General features: G+C 44.5%; 1 protein-coding gene across 1 annotated transcript; it reads right to left on the bottom strand.

The window, feature by feature from the left end:
* Positions 1 to 8,834: 8,834 nt before the first annotated feature.
* Positions 8,835 to 22,380, bottom strand: PPP1R36 (protein phosphatase 1 regulatory subunit 36). Its single transcript, XM_029964151.1, is given in 11 exon segments — positions 8,835 to 9,301; positions 10,930 to 10,964; positions 11,698 to 11,707; positions 15,576 to 15,677; positions 15,680 to 15,696; positions 19,550 to 19,648; positions 20,115 to 20,172; positions 20,300 to 20,391; positions 21,096 to 21,139; positions 21,141 to 21,177; positions 22,283 to 22,380. Coding segments are annotated over 11 exon segments (1,059 nt in total).
* Between the last annotated feature and the right edge of the window lie 369 nt (positions 22,381 to 22,749).

Consider the following 22,749-nt stretch of genomic DNA (forward strand, 5'->3'; position numbering starts at 1 on the left):
AAGAAAAAGAAAAAGAAAAAGACAGAGAGAGAGAAGAAGAGAGAGAAAAAGAAAAAAGACAGAGAGAGAGAAGAAGAGAGAGAAAAAGAAAAAAGACAGAGAGAGAGAAGAAGAGAGAGAAAAAGAAAGGAAGGAAGGAAGGAAGGAAAAGAAGGGAGGAAGGAAGGAAGGAAGGTGTTTATGTCATAAAGAAAAGAATTAACAAAGAATTCAGTATACATGCTGCAAAGTTCCTACAGGGGAAAAAGATACTAAAAAGACTAAAAGTGTGGACTTAATTAGCATAGAAAGCAAGAAATTAATAACCAGTAAGAGGTAGGATACTAACTAATGAAAGAGAATTATGTAATTAAGGACCAATGAACATTAATTTCTTTTGTCTGTCAAAAATGTATAAATAGGTGAAAAAGTGGTGTCCGTATGGAGGCAGGATTTTGGTCAGCCACATACACACCCCAGTGCTCTGAATAAAAGTAATGCCTTGCTTTCTAACACTAAAAACACATAGTTAGAGAGTTTTATTTATCCCAACAATTTCAGAGGATTTGGTAACAAGGATGTCAAAGACCCCTGTGAGGTCTCCCCTCAGTCTCCTCTTCCCTAGGATGAACAGACCAAGTGCCCTCAGCTGCTCCTCACACGGCTTCTCCTGCAGACCCTTCCCCATTCTCGTGTCCCTCCTCTGGATGCTGTGTAACACTTCAGTGCCTGCGGGGCTCTCTGCCCTCCAGGGAGTCATCAGCTCCTCCCAGTTTAGGGTCGTCGGCAAACTTACTTAGTATTCCTTTGGGATCTTTTTACTAGTCAAGTTTAAGGATTTTTTCTTGACTTAGGACAATTCAGCGCAGCTGTCTGAGAGCAAGTATCACAGTCCACCCTCAATGGGAACAAAGAAAACAATTCTCGTGACAGGTTTTGTAAGTCTTGCCAGGGGTTCCATATCAGGAACTGGCTTCTGTGCTTCAATATTCTGCAGTATTCACAAGTTCACCTGGCACAGTCACTAATGGAGCTCCCAAGAGGTCAATACTGGGGACAAAACACCATTTAATGTCCTTGTGAATGATACTGGAAAATATTCCTGCCTATTCCTGAATATTATACAGTTACTTAGTGGTGGGGATTTTATTTTAAATTCTCTTTTGATCATTCTTCATATCAACATAAGCTATCCTGTAAACTGAGGCAGGAGGAAAGAAGTTGAAATCAGAAAATTGTATGGTCTTAACCTGTGCCAGGGGAGGTTTAGGTTAGATATTAGGAAGAAATTCTTTACAGAAAGGGCAATCAGACATTGGAATGGGCTGCCCAGGGAAGTGGTGGATTCTCCATCCCTGGAGGTTTTTAAGATGAGACTGGATGTGGTACTTAGTGCCATAGTCTAGTAATCACAGTAGTAGTGGATCAAGGGTTGGACTTGAGGATCTCGGAGGTCCCTTCCAACCCAGCTGATTCTATGATTCTATGATTAGATCAGCCCTATTCAACAGTGGACCCAGAAGCCCTTCCTGTTGCTCTTCCCATCATCACCAGCTATCAGCTCAAGCCCAGCTTTGGCTTTCTTAATCCCATTCTTGCCTGCCTGTGTAGTTCTACACTGCTCCTTGATTGCCTGTCCCTGCTTCCTCTTATTACACATTTTCTTTTTATGTGTGAGTTCAGTCAGTAATTCTCTGTACACCCAAGCTGGTCTTATGCACTGGCTGCTTAACCTCCTGCATGACAGTATGGATCATCCTTGGGCTTTGGGGAGATGGTCCTTGAAGGTCACGTAACCCTACATGTCCCTTTACTCTTCACAGCAATATCCCATGAGAAGCTGCTTGCTAGTTCCCTGAGCAAGCCAAAGTCTGCTCTTCTGAACCCAGGGGCATTGTTCTGCTACTCACCTTTCTCTGTTTTCTCATGATCTTAAATTCTACCACTTCTTGGTCTCTCCTAGGCTTCCACTGACAATCAAACCCCCAACTATTCCTTCCTTGTTTTTAAGCAGCAAATCAATCAGCCTGGCCAGCACCTATGTCAAGAAATCATCCCTGACCCACTCCAGAAATCTAGATTGCTTCTGTCCCTCTGTGTTTTTTGCCCAGTGGATTTCAGGTCATGCAGTATATCTTATTAAAGCCAGAGCTTGAAACAGTGACACTTCTTCCACTTTTCTAGAGAAGGCTTCATCTATTTTGTCTTCTTGGCCAGGTGATCTGTGGCAGGTGCCTACCATGTGCTGGCCTTCCCTCTGCTCCTGGCCATCACACAGTCTCATAGCATCTGAGCTGCTCCTCTCTGTGCAGAGCAAAACCCTCTTCCACATCTCACCTTCCTCCTTCTAAAACGCAGGTATCCATCCATCAGAGCACTTCAGATGTTAGAGCTCTTATAGCTTATGAGTACAAAGGAGCAATGGGTGGGTCAGTCCCCTGCCTATCCAGGTCTGCAATACTGTGTCTCCCAATCCAATCAGTAGCGAGATCTGAGCACTGTCTTGAGATGACTTGCTGAAACACCTAAATTAGATGGTGCACCGTCATCTCTTCATTATTACACTGAAAAATGCTAATAACAGTCTTGGGGCAAGGCTTTAATCCCCAATCCCCACACATCCCATTACAGTCACAAACACGTCATGCATACTCTACCAGGTTCAGTAGAAAGAATAACTATCCTCTTCTAATGTACTAAAGGCAGATGAACAATGCAAACTGTCTCTCAAAGATGTAGTTTCCATTTCCTTCACAAAGTCAGGGACTTCCCTGCTTCACCAGATATGGTCATGGCTGATGTACTTGTGTTGGCTTTATACAGGACAGAGAAAAGCAAGGAGCCACATAGAGGGGAACCCCTTTGAGGTCAGACCTTATCAGGACCAGCAGACATGGGAATGTGTGTCCAGAAACTTTCCTGCTGTATTCAAGGAAAGGGGAAAAGACTCTGTTTATCCTTCTGTAAAGAAACAGGGAGAAATACACTAAGTTTATATTAGCAGTGTCTCTTCCAAATAGAAAGGTTATGACAGGTGACAGCATACTTGGAGCCTGTTCATTTAACCTCAGTATGCTCTCTTTCACATGGAAGAAGAATTATGGGAAGAACATCTTGAAATTCTGCAAATTGCAGTTTGGTTTCTCTGCTTCAAGCTGTAAAAATTTCACTGCAAACATTTACAGTTTAGTCTGAGCCACAGGAGCTGTAACTGGTACGTGGTGCTTCCAGTGCAGTTTCTTTACAAGATGAAGGTCTTAGTCCCAGCCAGAGCAGGAACACATTTGGAAGCAGTAAAATCCAGAAAGGAAATCCAAGTTTTAAGGAAATCCAGACTGACAACCTCTCTTCCTACTGCAAATCACTGCCTGGTGCTTTTTCCAGTTTGACTGCTGCTCTTTCCCCCAGGTAAAAAGGCATCACAAGAAACACACCCATCACCAGATGAGGAGCAAGTGAGGTGATGGTGCTGCTGTCTGTGTAAGGAGCTGCTACTGGTCCTCCTTGAATGGAAGGATGGTTGGTTGGTTGGTTGGTTGGTATGTGCAGCTTTGGCTTTGAGAGGATGAGGGAGACAAGCCACAAATAAACAGGAGCAATAATGAGCATCTTTAGACCTCTGTCAAAGATTCGTGGAGTGCTTTGTCTATCTGAGAGGGGAACTAAATAAATGGACTGAAAAATATTTTCCCCTCAGGCAGAGAGGAAACACTGGTGGGATCAGGAAACACAATGGCATCTTTCACCACTGCAGCACCCAGTGAGAGCCCACTTGGCTAGAAGTAACAAAGAGCCACATTCCTCACCACGTGTAGAAGTGTTAGTTCACTGGTCTCACTGGATCTTAACACTACTAAAATGTCTGTATGATTCCAAGCAAAACTGGGCAAACTCTTTTATTTTGCTGATGAAATGCTGGGTTTGGCCTGTCTCTTCTGCACAGAAAATGGGCAGACTCATCCTGTCTTGGATTCCATATGTATCAGGCATTGGCCCCCAACAGGACAAGAAGAACAGGACTGAACCAGAGAAACCAAGGACAAGGAACTTGCAAGACCTCCAGGTCCTGCCATGCCAGCTCACAGAGAACTTGCTGAGCACAATGGGTGCTGTCTTCACGTGTTCCTACTCCAAAGCCACCTGCAACACAAGTAGAATGGACTTGAGCTCACTTTGCTCCTACCCATACCTCCAGACACCCAACTACACATCATGGTCACCCCAAATCCTTGCTACACTGCTACCTCTCTTCCAGCTGGAGGCCTGAAAGCCCAAAGGGCAGAGTTTCCTTAATTAACCATCAGGCAGATTTTTTTTTTCTTTTCTCTGTCTCTTTTTCCATTTCTGAGTTGTGATGTTTCCTGCCAACTTTCTGCTTGGCATGCATTTCTACAACAGAACCATATAACTTCTGTAAACAGATACTTACACTGGAAAGCCTGACACACCCTATATGGAGCCTGTGAGTGGCAGAACCATAATCAAAAGACAGTCAAGACACTGAGCTGTGCTAGTAGCATTCAATTAGGCTGTGAGCAAAGCAGCCTCAAGAGAAGAAAGTAAATGGGAACTCTATAAACGCCCTTGCACAGAACCCCCCCCAGGCTCTTTTCATCACTCAGAGGCATTTGAGTTTGTTCTCTTTAGGGTAACCCTAGTTCAGGCGAGTTATTCCAATATAGCTGGTATGTTCAGAACCCCTTTTAAAATAAAAATTCACGGAAATGGCCAACTGCCATGATTTCCTGATATGAAACTGCGTCCAAAGCCTATGGGACAAAAAAGCCAGTAGTCATATGATACAAGTCTGAGCTCTGCCTGTCATTAACAGGGGTGGGTTTTTCAGGGTAAAATTCTCCCGGGCCAAATAACAGGAGAGTGATAAATAAAGCTTGTCAACTGCCCTTTCTGACTCACTCTCTCCTGCTCAAGGATGACTCACTGTCCTGCGTGAAAGGCTGCCAGGTCTTGCTTACATGCTGAAACAAGCATGGGTTCTCTGTGCTAGAAACACATTACTTCAGAAGAAGCAGACACTTACCCCTGAGAAGGCAGCCCTGGAAAAGACTCTGCTGACTGAAGGATCTGATCTTCAAGGTATTTCTCAATCTTTTCTGAAAAGTTCAAGGTTGTTGTTAGATCCAAAGCCATGGCTGAGGTTTTGGCTGGTGATCACAGTGTTTCAAACCATGGGCTTACTAGGACCATTAGGTTTTATCCAGGTGACTCCTGAGGAGTGAGCCAAACAGCACGTTCTAGGTGCAGACAGAAGTAACTGAGATCATGCCTGGTTTGGAGCTGCCTTTTGTCCAAGGAAAATGATGTGACAAAAGCAGTCACTTGTTGCTCGCTATTTCACTGTGAGAAAGCAGTCCCATGGGGCTAGTCCCTCAAGGAGCATGTGAGTCCGTAGAAGGGCAAACAGAACGTGCTGACCATCATCTCACAGTCTGAGTAGCTCATTGACTGTTTCTGAGCAGCACCAGTAGCTGCTCGGAGCTTCCTCTCCTCTGCAGTGACACAGACCTTGCAGGTAAGTGGCTGTGCACAGAAAGCTTGTTTGCACCCAGGGGCTTTGCTGCCTACGTGAGTGTGTGCTCCACCCTTGGGTCCTCTCCTGTCATCCCAGGCCCACCACCAGCCAAGTGTGCAACTCTGTGAAATCTCTGCCCCGGGCACCAATAACAAACCCCAGTTATTAGCACATACCACAGTCTGCACTGCCCTGCAGCACTGCTGTGGCAAAGGACACCTTGCCCTCGTACTCCTTCCAAGGCTCCACGCGTGTCTGTTGCCTTGCTGTGGCAAAGCAAGGTGCTTTTGCAAGGACAAGGACAAGGGAGGGCACTGGGATGTCAGTCCACAGATCCCAGAGGGCCTGGTGATGCAGCTAGAGAGACAAAGCTGCACCCATCCTTTAGCACACAGAGGACTCCTAATGCAGGAATTGAGAGGCTTCGACCAAGACCAAGAGCAGGGACATGTGCTGTAGCCTCCCTCAGCTCCAGGTATTAGCCAACATCTTGCTGCATCATGTAGGGAAACCATGCTGCTGCAGGGCACTGATACCACAGCTGCCTCTTGCACCATCCAGGAGTCACACACGCAGCTGGGAAGGACAGCTGCACGTGCTTTGACCCAGCAGGGTCTCAGAAAACTGGCAAATAAAGCACCATCTTAAGATGTCATCACCGTTTTTCAGATCATATGATCACTAACCAGTGTGCCCAAAATGAATGTATAACCTAGAAATGTTAATTTTGAAAAGAATCACAGACTGGTTTGGGTTGGAAGGGACCTTAAAATTCCAACTCCCCTGCCACGGGCAGGGACACCTTCCACTAGAACAGATTGCTCAGGGAATAGAGAGTATACCATTCCACATCACGCATATGAGGAAGATTTTGCAGCCTCACACACAGTTCTAAATCTATCTTTTACATTTATTCTCCTCTGGGAGAAAGTATGCGTTTTCCATAGAATTCCTAAGAGGTTATATTCAAATATTTTTGCTGTGCGCCAGAACGGATGTCTAATGAAAAGCTTGAAAGAGAAGCTGCAGGCCACAACAGCCTCATCCAATGGTAAAAGGACTCGCTTGACACATGGAAAACAAGCCTAGGCCACAATGCTACTTAGGCATTAATATCCCATGTGCCAGTCTAAGTGAGGAGACTAAGTAATAGCTGTGAACCTGCACTTTAAGTGTCTGTCTCAACAAGGCAGTGCAGGGCCATCCCACGGAAGTGATGCAGTCCCTGCACTATTGGTTACTCCAGAAGAAGTAAATTTTTCATCACAATTGTGCTGCAAATTTTCACCCTTTTAAAAACTGAACCACGAGGGTAGAAAAATCTGTATTATTCTTATGCAGCATTGATATATTTTGCTGAAAAACTTCCAAATTTGCACTAAGATGTCAAATTTCTCCTCTTAGCGATGACAAAATATTACTTTTCTGGTTTTCTTCTACTGTTTAATCATCCATTATTTTTTCATTGATTCTTATTGGCTATGACCAAGTCAGGATTTCATCCTGAATTTTCCCCGCTAAATTTTCCATGCGATGTTTACCAGGTAAAAATAATTTTATAAGCAAAATTATATCATTTCTTGCCACGAATTTGTTTGTTTCAAGATACTAACATCCCAAGTGCATATTTTAAGTATGAATTGCTAAGCATTTCTATTTGCTATACTTATTTCACATTGAGTCATAGTTAAGGATAACTAGATCCGAGAACAAAATGAGAGACGATGAAAGTAAAAAAAATAGAACACAATATATTAGAGATTCCAGATTAGTTTCCTTTGAAAGCAAAATTCCTGTAACTTTTCAACTGTAATAAGTGATGTCTCCTGGTGGCTTTGCTAACCCTTAGAAAAAGAGGGCTGACATTGAAATCAATAATCATATTCATCTGCAGGTGTCAAAGCACCTCCCAGAATAAGTCAGGAAAATAATCTTCTCAGAAATGGTGTGATTAAGGCATTAAGATGATGAACCAGGAATTACAGGCTAGGTCTCCAAGCACCCAGTCCAGGCCTTTGTGTGACAGAGTCCCCCACCTCTGACAAATGAGTTGGACACCTTAAGCTGCAATTTCGAAGTGATTTACTTAGCAAAGTGAAACCATGGCGCTCAACACAGACAGCACTTCTGCGAGGTGCTCTGATTATAGTCACCTTCTGCCACTGGTCTTGAGAGCACAGTGCTCTGACCACTCAGCCTTGTTTTGGGGGCTGCTCAGAAGGTGGCAAACTGAGGTCATTTGTCAGGACAGTGAAACCACTCCTTATTCATCCTTGTTCTTGCTCTTCCTCCTCCATCATCCCGTCAGGCATGCTCATCCAGGGTTTACACTTGCTCCAATGATGGAGCAAGTGTCTACCCTGTTAGAAAACATCATGTTAAGCTGCTTGACACAATAAAGCAAAAAAAACCAGGAGAGAGGGGTACAGATTTGTGATGTTTCTTAGGCAAACCAGCAAGGAACCTTACCCCCTTTGGCAGAGAACAGCTCCCCCCCAGGGAAAACCAAACAGCCGTGCTTGAAGCCTCGGCACCTTGCACACTACGTCGTGTTCCTGCCTGGAGTGGGCACGCACACAGCATGGATTGCAGACATCCCAGTGAAGCTCCCTGTGGAGTTTGGCCCTTTTGCATGTGAATTACATGACTCTGTGCATAATGTATAAAGACAAGATGCTTGGGATGCACCTGATGATTCCAAAGCATGCAGAAAATAATTACATGTGCGTTTGTAGCAAATTTCACGCTCTCAATTAATACCAGACTCATTGGTTGTGTGTTGCAGATATGTCCAAAGATTTTGCATGTGCAGTGCTGTAGCATTCACAGGATTGCCAGAACTCTGAAGATCCAGACAAATGAAGGCAATTCTTAAATTCTCATTTCCAGGCAAAAGAAAAGTTACGAGGGTAAGTCTTAAAGGAAGCTTCCCATACACTTCAACAGAGCAAAACTGATTTACAGTGGTGATGTTTACATGAGTTATTACATTTAAAAGTACTGCAGTGATATTGCTGTTATTCATGACTGGATGGGAGATGGAATTCCTCTTGTATGGCATACCCAGGCTTGAAAGATTTTGGGTTTATTTATTGTGAATCAAAAGAAAATGTTCTATTTCTATTACAACAAAAATTACATTTTTGAAGTACAATGTAGTAACAAAATTACTTATTTTGGAATAAAATATATTGGCAGTGTCTGATCAGAACACTATTAAAAACTAAAAGTCAAGAATAAGAAGCTGGAATGATTCATGAGCAGGGAAATAAATCCCATTTTGATTTTGAGAAGTTTTGATTAATTTCTGCTCAAATTTATGTTAATGCCTATTTCCTTTCCTCAGAAAACTTAAGATTTTTAACAAAGCACTATGATGGACAGTAGCTGCTTTGCCCTGACAGCAGTATTTCTGGGAGAGGTCTGGAGCACTGTCCTTGGGGCAGGGGAGTGGGGTGCTGAGCACTGGCAAGCGATGGTGAACCATGCTGTTTATAAAAGGATGCTTGGCATGGACTTTCCTTCAAAGAAAACAAATGCAGGTGTTGCCTCAGAGTATTTGGACATGTTGGGTTCCCCAAGGACTCACCAGGGTGTCAGATGTGTGCCTCAGGCAATCGCACTCAGTCTGGTCTCCTGCTTTCTGCAAGTCATCATTGTTCCTGTCTCTTAGAGCAGGATCAAACATGTCAGAGCAAAGGAGCCTGCTGATTTCTTCCCAAATCACTTGGAAGCGCTTCCATCTGAACACAAGCCAAGCCACATAGCTGCTGAAGATGTAGAAGCCTTAAACTGAAAATGCAGATCCCTTTTTCACTGAGAAAAAGGCCCAGAGTCCCACTGCATGGAATCATAGAATCACAATATGCTGAATTGAAGGGACCCACAAGGATCATCGAGTCCGACCCCTGGCCCTGCACAGGACCACCCCCAAGAATCACACCATGTGCCTGAGAGCATTGTCCAAACACTTCATGAACTCTGTCTGGCTTGGTGCTGTGACCACTTCCCTGGGGAGCCTGTTCAGTGCCCAACCACCCTCTGGGTGAAGAACCTTTTCCTGGTATCCAACATAAACCTCCTTTTACACAGGTTCATGCCGTTTCCTTGGGTCCTATCACTGTCATCAGAGTGAAGAGATCAGTGTCTGCCCCTCCACTTCCCCTCATGAGGATGTTGAAGACTACAATATCTCTCCTCAGTCTCAGAGTGCAGGATGACATGACTCCACTAAAATGCCAGTAACTATTTGGCATCAAACTTTACTATGCATGCAGCAGTGAAGACTTGAAAGGACTAGTTTTTTAAGGGTATGCAGACAGATGAGGCTAGAAACAGAGTGAGCTCAGGTGGATTTTATCTTGCTCTGACGAGTTTGGCTTAGTCTTGGCTGGTGTAAGCTGGGACCACCACCCAGTTTCCCTCAATAATCAAGGGAAAGAGACTGATGGGGTGAGTCACTTTGTGGGGTTCCTATCACACACATCTATTTCAATAGGCAATAATTCACCCTCTGACTGAGCTTCTTTACTCCACAGTGGCTGTTGAGGAAGCTGAAGGGCATGGTCTGACTGGACAGATAGTGTTTGGGCACCTGCAGGTGGACAAGGTGATCCCCACCCTGAATTACAGTGTTATTATCACAGAAAATATCACTACCAAATACAAACTCATTGCATCTCACCTCCGCATGTCTGCTTGCAGATTAAAAAAACAAAACCTAGTTTTTCACTCCTATTTAACATTTGTTATCCCTGGCATAACCTGAATCAACTCCCAATAAATCCAACCTCTACCAAGTCTGTTCTTGAAAAGATGGCATTGCTGGGTCTGCTGGGTCTCCTTGGGATTGAATCCACAGTTCCCCTTTTTCAAGGAAAAGCTTCCCAGTTTATGAAGTACAAAGTATATTCTGGGCCCAGATGTTCTGCATTAATCTACTGAAGCCCTGCTGCACAGCGAGTCTCATAAATAGCTGACAGGGCAGTATGTGGCAGGCCAGGAGGTTACTGGCATCTAGAAATGTCACCAAGAGCAATGGAAATGAAAGACTGTACATTTTCTTACCTACAGAGATGAAACTAGGAGGCCATGATGAGAAGAAATATACAGAGCAGACGGCTCAGAGGGACCTCAGGCTGTGGTGGGAACTGCCTGCGGTCCAAGAGCCACCAAGGGACTGAAACTCCCCAGCTTGGGGCTTCAAGGAGAAAAGGTTTGGGCTGAAGGGCAAAGAGATGGGATTTTATAGGTACACCTAGGCCCTGGAGGTTAAATTTTATCCTAGGTGCTCTGCCCTACAGGTAAACTACAGGGGGAACCAAAAAGGAAAGAAGCATTTGGATGTGCAAGGCAGGGACACACTCTGGGCTGACACTCAGTCACACTATCCATTTATCTTTGTGTCTTTCTCTCCTCAAAGAAGTTCCAATCTTTCTGCAATGATGTTTTTCTCCTAAGGCAGTGAACAAGAGCACAAAATTAACAGCAGCAGTCGTCCTTTCAGTTCTCTGAACAGAGCATTGAGTATGATTCATGAGGCTATGCCAAGCTGGCATTTCACCAGGGCAATAAAGTTGTTGCTGGTGGATCCTCATTACCAGCATGCAGAGACCTACTGTCCAAGAGAAAGACAAGACCTCTGCTTTGCCTCAGAAGGAGAAAATGCAAAATATTGTGTGGTTCAGTTAATTGAATCTGACAGAGAACAAAGCTGGATGTGATGAGCGAGCGAGGCTCCCCTGCTATGCTATCTAGACTGAGCGCTCTGCATGGGCCTCTCAAAAGTGGTCAGTGCTGATCTAACCCAGTTCCCACTGAAGTCAACAAAAAACTCTTCCTGACATCACTGGAAGAGCAACAAGCAGAGTTACTGGGGGCACAAAGCCAGGCCAAGGCTGAGACAATAAACTTGAAAACCACGCAGGAGGTGCCTGATGTATCTCCAAGAAAAGATGTAAAACATGACCAAGAACGACAAAGGGCCTTTGTTAAAGAAGAAGCAATTTGCCCAGTGGAAGCTTGAGAGATGCTCTCACCCCCCACTTGAGCCCGGGGTTGTCACACAAAGCCCAATGACGGTCTGTCATGGAAGCAGCCATTAAGCAGAGGGTGCTGCAAACATTCCAGCAGCCACTCAGTTCTCCTGGAGATGGCACAACTCACTCTCATGGAAATGCAAGCACATTTTCCCTGCTAGCCTACAGATCCCCACCGATCTGGCTCAGTCCTGCCAGACATACAGGAAAGCCTCTCTCCACATCAACTCACAACTCCTGACATGTCCCTTATCTTCCTGATAATATCAAGTGTTCCACACACTGAGGGCATCCCCAGCTGCCACCACCCCAGAAACACCAATGCAGAGCAGATAATACCTTTCAGCCCTATAGCTTTATTTACTATCTTTAGACTTTCATTTACTGATTTGTTTGATCAAGAAGACCACATATCTCCCTACCTGGCTCCCACCAGCCATAATCCTGCTGACACTTCACATGTTGTGCAAGGGTAAAGAAGCTTGACTCTGCACACACAGCATGGCCCTTTGCCAAAGAGAACTCCCAGAACACCTCCGATTATTTGGGTTCTTTGAGGATTCTGGTAAATCACAGCATTCTGCGTTCAGACTATCAGATTGGAGAAACCTTAAACCTAAATGTGAAACCCAGCTTCACCTTTAACAATATACAGCTCGTGCAGTGTCTTGGAACTAAGACTCTAGCAGAAAAATATATGTAAAAGCCAGGAACAGAAAATTAACACTAATAATTAGAGTCAAATAAGGCCAAGGGTCTTCACTCTTCTTTCTCCCAGTGCTTTCTGCCCTGAGGTGAGGTACTAAGCCAAAAGACCTGATTGAAGTTAAGTTTCCTAAAATAAGTATTGAACTAGGAGGCACCTCCCATGTCTAGGGCACAGTTGCTAATTGGGAAAATACAGAAAGGGTCAGGAAAACATCCTGAAGCAACAAGCTTCAGGATGGGACTTGTCAGAAATTTGAAAGAGTGAGCAAAAAGCATCATGCTTCTAGTAATACAGTAATGCTGGTTACAGTATTGATACAGCAATACTGATTTCTCTGAGCTGTGAAGGGGATGGGATGAGTTCATGCACTAAACAGGAGAACAGCACAGCCAAAAGCAGCCAGGGCAGTAAGTGTGGGGTTTGGGTGCAAGGTGATAATGGCTTCAGAGGTCTGCAAGAACTATTGTTGTGCACAGGGGCACGTGGGGGAGAAATGCTTCCTGTGCCATTCAGCAGCCCCTGCCACCACAGCTGGGACTCTCCCCATGGATCAAGCCAGATCCAAGGATCAGTAAGGGCTGTGTTTGCCCCATTGGTGGATGCAGCTTTGGGAACACTCTGTATTTTTCCCATTATGACAAATGCCCATAAGGAAACTGGCACTACAAAAAGGTTGCACAATCCCCATCAACTTAAAAGGAGAAAGCCAGACACACCTATTCCTTCCGTAGCATTGGAGGCACGAAGGGACTAATGCTAACATATACAAATAACAGGTCTAGAGGAACTCTCTCAAATTCCAGACTGGGATAGTATCAAGATAGGATTAATGCTGCATTTTATAAAGCATGTAAATGGTTAAGATGAAGATGCTCTTCACCTAAGCCTCTCTTTTTAAAATTTTAGAGAAACCCCTTTCACGAAAAATCAATAATTTCATATGAACACATGGACATTTGGCAGATCTGGCAGAGAAAGCACTTTACCAACATAGCATAAGATTTCATTGGTTTCTATGGTGAATTGGAGAGAAAAACAAAAGCTTCAACACCATTATGAACCCATAATTGGGTTATAAGGAAATATAGTAAAACTGGGGGTGATACATCATCAAGAGTTCCTCAGCTTTTTACTCTACACATTTCTCATTTTAAAAAGTAACTTAGCAAAAGCAACCTTCCCCACAGTTTCCATTTCACCCAAACCCATGTGTGCTCAAAAAATTCCTAACCATCTTTTGTAATTAAGAGTGTTAATCAGTTCTGTCCCTTAGCTCTCGTATTTGGCAGTTCATATAATGGTTTGGGAGGATCCAGATAACATTTGAGGCTGAAATGAGTCATCCTGGAAAAGATTATGTTCATATAATTGCAGCATGGTATGGGAAGTGCCCTATATTATAACTTGCTCAGCATTAGCCTGATTCCGAAGGCAGCTGTAGTCAGCCACCCTGCTATGAGTAACTCACCGAGGTCTCTCCTCACACAGCACCTTTCTTACCTCATGAAAGCTTTAAGACACTGTTCTTTTCCAGCCTTTGTGTTTTCACAGCCTGGACACCAACATCCCAGCCCACTGCCAGCCTCCAACCCCCACTGTGATGGAAATATTAAAGAACACAGTTTCTCTCACTTCAACGCTGGTGGTTTTTTGCCACTAGATCTCTTTCGTGCCTCAATCATTCCCATCTGCCAGACAATACGAGTGACTGAGGAGGCAGCAGAGCTAAATGGCTGGGGATACCACAGTCTGTTTTATCCAGCTGCATCCAGTTCTTGGATCCAAGTTACTGCAGTAAGTTCCTCCAACTGATTCTTAAAAGTGCAAACATTAGAGTCACCCAACAAGTAATGAAATGCTGTCATGACCCTCCCTGTCCAACCAGCAAGAAGGCTGCCTCTGCTCAGCAGGATTTGGGAGCAGGAATTTGCCAGGGAAAACTGCTCCCAGAGCACCCAGTGAAGTTCTGACGTGCCAGGATGTAAAGGGAACACATTCTTAATTCTCAGTGTCCAACACCTTGTGGGATGGGACACACTAAAATGGAAGCCCTGTTGGGACAGCAATTTCAGCCCCCCTTTGACTCCATCATTTCATGGGTTACCTTCTCCTTGTGATTAGAAGGAAACTCAGGTTTCCCCACCCCAGCCAGAAGCAAGACTGCCTGAAGCTGTGTTGTAGGAAGGCAGGTGCATGTTTATGACTCCACTGGGGGACTGGCAGCAGTTTCACACTAACTGACTGAAAAAGTTTTCCTGAAACTGCTTTGAGAAGATCCCAAGGGAGTGGAGTGCTGCATGGGGATTGCCAGCTCCTTTTTGCTGCCCAGGAAGTGAAACATTGTGTGGGAACATGCATGGCTGAGGAACATGCATGGCTGAAGAAAGAGTGCCTGACTCTAGCATGGTGTATGATCTCTCTGTCATTACATTCTCCTTCCATTAACCATTTTTTCGTGGTGCTAAGTTGTTGGCTGGGGTTAAACCACACAATCTTCACCACCAGTTAAAAATCCCCTTTTCTTGTCCTCATCATTCCCTTAGTTTCTCTGCCTTCCCATCCTGTCCTGCCTTCTTCAGGTTCTTTTTGAAATCTCACTACAAGTTTGTCTCCCATTTCAGTTCATGGCTGGGACCATCACATCTAAAGAGTGGTTGGTCTCCAACACTCTGAAATAGCCATGCACCATCTCCCCCACTCAGAGGTGGGAGTCCTACACTTCCAATGCCCAAGCACAACCTATTCTTACCTCTACTCCCTGCACTTGCTGTCCTTCAGGTACATGGGCTCCCTCACTTGCTAGACTAGTCTTTATACTATCTCAAACTTGGCATAAGAGGAAGTTTATGCAGGGTTCAGTGGAAACCAGCAGGCACCTAATGATTTGTTTTCAAGATTTAGTTAAGTGGAAGTGGCAGGGGTAAGATCCAGGGCTGGCATTGGTTTTTGCCCTGCTGACTTTCATGTTGAGCCCATTAAAGTTTTCTGCTCTGTATATTCAGCAACACTGCCACATACCAGGGCTAGAGCTTTCCAGTCTGGTATCCAGAGCTCTGCTGCAGCTCGTTGTGGCCAAATCAGTTGGCAGCAGCTCACCAGAAACGCTTTTGGAGTTGGTTATGAGATGAGATAGATCTGCAGGAAGATCAGGACGCCTCTCTGTCTCATGGTCCCATAGCCCTCTGTGACTCCTTGGCTCACAAGACATTTATTACCCTGGGCATTCACTTGTGTCATGCAACAGAGACCTTGACCCTGGGCTACTGAGGCCCTTGACACAGCCAGAGTGCCCAGAAGGGACTGGCTTCTTTTTCACTGGGCCTGTGGTTCTGCTGTGCCATGCCTCATCCGAGGATAAGGTTACAGTACACCTTGGCAAGGTAGATCCTGGATACACCTAACTTCACCAGCACATCTTCTCCAAAAATATCATAGTCCTTTTTAAAACAAAAAAAAAAGCAAAGATGTTTTCAGGGAAGGGGCTCTGGACAGAAGGGATGCAGAAAAAGTGAAGGAAGTGTGAATTTCAGGCACCTAAACCAACATGCTGTACAACACCACAACCAGGGCACCCCTCTGTAGAATGGCTGGGATCAGATGCTTCCAGAGCAGCTGGGCAGTGCTGGTGGGGCCATGAGGCCTGGGGCTTGGACCCAGACAGTCTTTCTTGCCTCTCACAACGTATAAGCTCCATGCCCACAGCCCGCCAGGTTACCGTCTTTGATCCTGCACAGCTTATGAGCTCTTCCTGAAGCCAGCATGAAAGCCCTGGAGGTTGGGATCCCCAGGCTTTGTCACCGGGCAGCCTGGAGCTGTGGGTCTGGCTCACCCAGAGACACCACTTACTGCTCTTCAAACAGGCACACGAAGCGCTTTTGGGACCGCCCCCAAACAGGAACGGCTGACACCGCAAGCCTGTATTTTAAACCAATTCAGATCAAACACTAAGGAAATTCCAAACCAAAGAGCTTTCCATTTCCTCCGCTTCCCCTGTAATCCACCCGACTGTCTGCCGGTGCCTGGGAGTGCTGCTGGCCTAAAAGCTACCAGCCTCCTCTCACACTCGGGAGAGCTGGTTTTATCTGCCCTATCCCTGATGGGCTCCAGCTCTAAAGCTTCCTACACAAGCCCCTTTTAATAAATTAGGACAACTACTCTGGGCTTCTCAAGGATAATCGCTAATAAAATTCAGTAGATTTCCCCCAAATGACATGAAAGGGTTGGAAGCAAAAACAGAAACTAAAGGAGAAAGAAAATGCAGGACAGAAATAATAGGCCTTGTTCCATTCATGTCTCATCCACCACTGGTGAGTTTTTGTTCTTAGAGTCACATATTTCAGAGGTGAATCCTCCCAGGCTGTCTCCAGCAGGGGAATGCCTCATGCTCGCTGCTTTGGAAAGCTGGCTGGTTGTTTTTGAAGTTGGTTTACAAGATCTTCCCAAACCTAGAAAAAATCATGAAAGCCTCAGGCTTGGATTTACAAAGAATCAGCATGGCATCAACAAAAGACAAATTCAAAAGAGGCAAAAGATGTCCAGATTCATCCTGGCTTTCTCTGATAGGAACCTCTTCCAATACTTTATTCTCCAAAGACAATTTAATGCACAAAAGCAATGGATTCTGAAGTCCCTTGAGGCACTGTGGACACTGATATTTCTATGTGGTCTAGGTTCAAGATGGCTGAGGAGCCATTGAGACCATCAGGTCTGGCTCCTTGTAGACAAAATTAGACCCAACAGGTGAGTTAAGCACCTCAAATAGGCAGCCCGAATGGGAGCAGTCCCCAAACACACCAAGGAGCAGCAGGAATAACCAGTGCTGTTTTCTGTGTTATTAGGTTATCACACTGGGTCCACAGGAAGAGCAGCTGGGGGACTGCAGAGCGTTGGATTTGTCTGTCACATGAGAACAGGAGGCTGATAAAGGACTAGGTGGGTCAGCAAGCCCTGTCTCCAAGTAATCTGTCTGTCGGCTTAACTGGGAGCAAATTACAGGCACCACTAACGAGAAACATGAAGTGGCACTGGCATGTCTTGCCTCCTGTCTGTCTCCCCTTGTGGCACATTGCCAGTACTACACAGGAAAGCCAAAGAGCCTCTGAAACTCAATACATCTTGGAGGAAGGGGGAGGAGTTTTCATCCTGAGTGACAGCCCTGAGCATGGGATTTATGTGGGATAGATACAGGAGATCAAATGACTATGCAATCTTCTTTCACATTCGCTCAGATACATCAGCATATCACAAACCCAAGGATTCTTATCACAAGTGTGATTTTATGTCATTATGATTCTACTCTGTAGTTATAAAATGCCTTACACAAGATCTCAGAACTCCACCTTCAGAAACAGAGTCTTCTTGCCTGTCCCTGCTCCTCCTAGTGGAAGACCATTCCAGAACTTTACTCCACAGGAGGGGAAAGACAGTCCTTGCTACATTTGATTTGAAATACAGCACATATAAGTTTGTAATTAGACCACGTGGATGATAAGAAATGGGAGGTCTTGAATAGGGAAAGAAGATTGCAGTATCAGAAAGCTCTTCACACCATGACTACTATCTCCCTGCTTCTCCAAGTGAGCTGAGATGTTAAAACAATTAAGGTTTAACTTCAACATCAAATAGGACCGAAAACTGCCTTTGTAATTTTATTTTTCTTACTTGTATTTATACTTCAGCATATCAATATGCTGAACTCCTGCTTCTACATAGTATGTGCCTCTTCTCAAGGCTTCTCTGATGTTAGCACTCCATTCAGATAATCCTGACAAGCCAGCCACTTTCTTTCAGGGGAGGTAATGAATTTAAATAAAGCAGTATTGTAGAAATGGAGAGTCAGTACATGTTTCCCACCAAAAGCCAGGACTCACTTTGGGAGCACTGCATGGCACAACACACTGAAAAGTCTCTCCTGGCAGGGTTCATCCAGTAGTTTATAGCTAATCCCTACCAATCAGAGGTCCCTTTATCCAGGAAACACAACCCTGTATTGCAATAGGTCCCAATTCCCCTTTGTTTCAAGTCCATTCCTGCATTTGCCACACCAGTCAACAATATGAGCTCTAATGAGGTGTCATGACCCATGGAGTGGCCTTCTTGCCCTTTACCAGGCAAGAGCAAAGGGATTGTTTTGTAAACTGCAGCCCAGAGCACCTCACTGTGTCTGTGACCTTTGTGTATTGAACTGTGCTGATGATTTTCTTTATTTATGAATTATTCCTTGCGCAATGAAACACCTGTCAATCTGTGGATGTAGAACAAATCATTTCCTTAAGGCCACCAATCCTCCAACGCTTTTTTCTGCAATCCAGATAAATCTGCCCCTCTTTATATCAAGGCTTCATGAACTGTGAAATAAGTAATCATTAAGTGTTTTAAGAAAATGGTCAATCAGTTCACAGAGATTATTACAGACTCCAGAAAATCACTGAAGTTTCTTACAGTCACGGTGTGTAACTCTCAGTGCTTTTCCCCAAAGTGTATAACCTTCCAACACAGCAGCTCCTCAGCTATTCCCCTGGCATCACCACTTCCACTCTGCAAGGCAGCAAGTGTGGTCACACACCCTTACTTGGGAACTGCTTTCCTAGCACATATTCCTCATGTTGTAACATGTTTCTAGCACCTAAGAGTCATCCGAACCTGCTTTGCAAAGTATTTAGAAATGAAGTCTTACAGCAATGTCACCCACAGCACAGATCAACACCCAGCAGACTCAGCTGTGACTGTTTGCAGGCAGAAATGACTGAATGCTAATGTTATTCCTCGGAAACAGCATTAAGGGATGGTAATTCGGTTCAGGGCACTCGCATAGATCTAACACTGGTGGAAGAAGTAATGATTTATTCAAATTGCAGCATCACCTTGAAGAGCCAAGTTATTTGGTGACCCCATTGCAGCAGGACTGGACCCAGTCACCATCTTGAAAGGGAGACTGTGGGGATGCCATGGGATATGAACAACAGCACATACCACTCTGGGAAAGGCTGGGGCAAAGAGAGGTTCCAACCCTGCCAGAAAATCTACCTCTCCATAGTCAGAGAAGCCTGTGTCCTGAAGAGCACCCAGGACAAGGGGATGGGAGACATAAATGGTGAGACCAAGGGGTCTTTATCCGTAGTATTCCATATATATATTGGGTCAATATAGCAAATTGTCCCTGCTCATATGCAGAATCTCACTGCCCTGACAGAGAGTCCCGAATGACTGCCCTGTGATTCCAGATTTGCAAGCTTTGTGTGCTCCAGGGACAGGCTTTGTGTGCTTATGCCCCTAAAGTCTTGTACTCACAACATCAAGGATCTGCATTTTTATTTCAGGGCAATTATTTCCTGGTGAAGAGATAGGTAGAAGAGCAGGGCCACGAAGGACTCATCCACTTTCTCATTCCTAAGGAGAAGGTAGAATGGTCACTGTGAAGTTTGCAGATTTGCAGACACAGACACCATCAGACCAAAGAACAAAGTCTCTGCTCAGGGGCTGCACTATATAAAATATTAGCTCTGATGGGGACAGCAGCAGCACAGTCACATTAGCACTCCTGGTGCATGCAGCACTGTGGATGTCCTAGCTAACATGGAATTTAAGTGAAAGTAAAATGGAAAACAACTTTGGATATTTAGGCCCAAATTCTTGTCTTCCTTTAAATAACAGAACAGAAGGCTTTCAAACAGGTGATAGGATTATTTCTTTGCACGTGTTGAGGACTACATGCATTTGGTACTGTTTCCCACTGAACCTCACAGATGAGAGATTTTAAACCTCTAATATTTCCTATTCTGCTTCTCAAACACCCTGGTCCCCCCCCTACCAGCTACACACACATCATTCTTAAAACAAACTCTGCATGACACACCTTATAACTGCTGCAAATGGTAATGTTTGCTCATTTGCTTCTTTCAAAAGTAAAAAATCTGAAAGCATACAGAGGAGAAAACCAGTATTTCCTAAAAAAAAAAAAAATTGCTAGTGTCAGCAGAAACAGCTTTCTAACTTATAGGGGCAATGCTTTGCTGATGCAAAATACGAGCAATTACTCACATTTTACATCATCCAACGTAACGTATTCCTGTTGTACCCACGTGGACAGCCCTTGCAATTTTCCCTCTTTATCAGCCTGCCTTCTTCCAGCACTAATCTTGGAAGATGCTACTGGTTGACCAATAGATAACATTCAAGGACACAGTGCTTATTCCAGTCTGAATATATTATCTGCCTGGTACATACTCTTTTCATTGCACTCAGTTTGAAAGGGACAGGCAGTGAAATGTGTTTGGCAGCTACCCTGAACTAACTTTCAACTATTCAAACTGCAAACCAGGCTGGGGATGTTGAGAGAAATAGGACATTTCACCTCTAAGGTTGCGTCTGAAGTTGCTCTTTTAGTTGCTAATATAATAAATTGCGACTGCATTATTTAGATCAAAGAGGTTTTAAGTAATGGATGAAAGTCAGCTACACCATGTTGTGAATTTATAAAATTAATAATAATAATAATTTAATCTTTGAAGTGCGTTACACAGATGAATTAATTACCTCACAGTACTCTTTGGAGTAGATGAGAATTATTACCTCGTTCTGAGCGAACTGCAAACAGCAACAAAGATGCTGGATGACTTTACCAAAGTCATACCAGGCTAGTGCCTGAGCTAGCATTCAACACCAGGCATGTCTGACTCTGTTTTTGTGTTCAGACCACTCATCCACCCTGCTGAAATGACAGCTGGCTTCCTGCTTCGTGAGCTTTGTTCAGACATGATCCTCAGACAATGGATGAAAATATTCCCACACAAATGATCTTGTTTCTTTTTGAGCTAGGCTAGTCGAGTTGAAATACCTCTTTAATGTCTCCACACGCATTTCCTGAAAGCCGGTATTTTTTTCCTTCCTTAAGGTTTTCCTCAGTTGCTGGACTGGAGCTGAAATATAAAGTATGAGCAGTAATCTGATTTTAAAATACTAGCAGCAGTATGAAGAGGTCACCATCCCAGGACATGAAGGCACAGCTATTTTGGCCTCTAGCTGACACTGACAAAACATCTGGGTTGTGGTAAGGTCAGCGTGAGACGTTGCTTTCAAGAACACAGAAGCAAAGAACAAAGGGGTTTCCTGGGGCCCTCCTGCTCTGTCTCCTGCCCCATATGCACTGTGCCACGTAAACCCTTCGAGTGGTGTCTCAAGTGGCTTTCGGAAGATTTTAGGTGCAAACTGCTCCATTCCAGAGCTCTTCTTTGGGATCACTGAGGGCAGACCAGGCAGAGGTCACCAGGGAGCCCACGCCCCGCCCTGGAGAGCCACTGGGCAGAGTCGGCAGCATTCCCAAGCCCAGTGGAGAAGGTGGCTGAAGCTGCTGAGACACAGACCATGAAAGGCTCCTGCAGTAGCTGTGTGACCAGAGAGAGATGACCAGCCTGGCTCCACCGTGACAAAGCCTTGGAAAATGCCCATCAGGGCAGGAGGCAGCATCGAGCAGTGTGTGTGACCCAGTGCTGCCACGCTCCACCTGAGCGCCCTGCCCCTGAGAACAGCACAGGGGGGTCTAGTTTGGGTGGGGTTTGGGTTTGGTTTTTTTGCCCCAGTGGTTAAAAAGGCCTGATAATGTCCCAATCCACAACTGCCACAGACACTCAAAGCAGCGTTAAGGGCACTTTTTCCTGTGGTTTCCCCAAAGTTCTGCAGCCCTCTGGTGCTCCCCATTGCACAGGGTCATACATAACACCAGCAACAGGGAACATCACTCTGTGGACCCCCACTCTCACGTCCAGTACTGCTGCTCCAGTGTGTGGCACATTTCTGACACACTGCAGGACTCACACACACTTTAAATCATTTCCCTGTAGTCCATCTTGAGCCCAGTATGCAGCAAATGCATATTTCTCATTTTCTCCATTAACATGACGAAAGAACTTGTCCCGCAGTTGATTGTTTGGGTAAAAAAAATATTAGACTTTGATTTTACTTGGAACTGCTGTATTTATCAAGGCCTAATCCTGCATAATTTGTAACTGAACATCATTCTTTTACCTTGCAAATTCAAGGGTGTTAGTATCATCTTTCCAGTACCACTCACCTTGAATTAGTTTTATCATCTGCAAGAAAACAGCATATAGAGTACATGTCATAAATCTATGCTCAAGTTCTCAGCCCAATAAAGTATTTATAATGCAAATCCTGTGCATATGAGCCACTTTCTATCATTCTTCAGTCCACTCTTCCCCCAGATGTTGTGTGTGTGTGTCATCTGAACAGAAGTTCTCGAAGGCTGCCATTGTAAGAAAGAAAAATGTGTATTTCTCCTTTTTTTGTCTTTCAGGTTATGAATTAATTGAAATAATTGAAAGTTTGCTAAGGAACATCAGTTCTTGGATTAACAGTGAATCAATGAAGACTGAGAAATCAAATGGAGCCATGCATTAAACAATACATTGCTTTTGTGTTTTTTATATAGTATTTATGTAATTGTAGAGTCTAAGTACTGGGAGAAAGGAGGC

This window comes from Manacus vitellinus, unplaced genomic scaffold (genome assembly GCF_001715985.3).
Source record: "Manacus vitellinus isolate BGI_N305 unplaced genomic scaffold, ASM171598v3 scaffold_6_pilon, whole genome shotgun sequence".
In the NCBI taxonomy this organism is placed as follows: domain Eukaryota; kingdom Metazoa; phylum Chordata; class Aves; order Passeriformes; family Pipridae; genus Manacus; species Manacus vitellinus.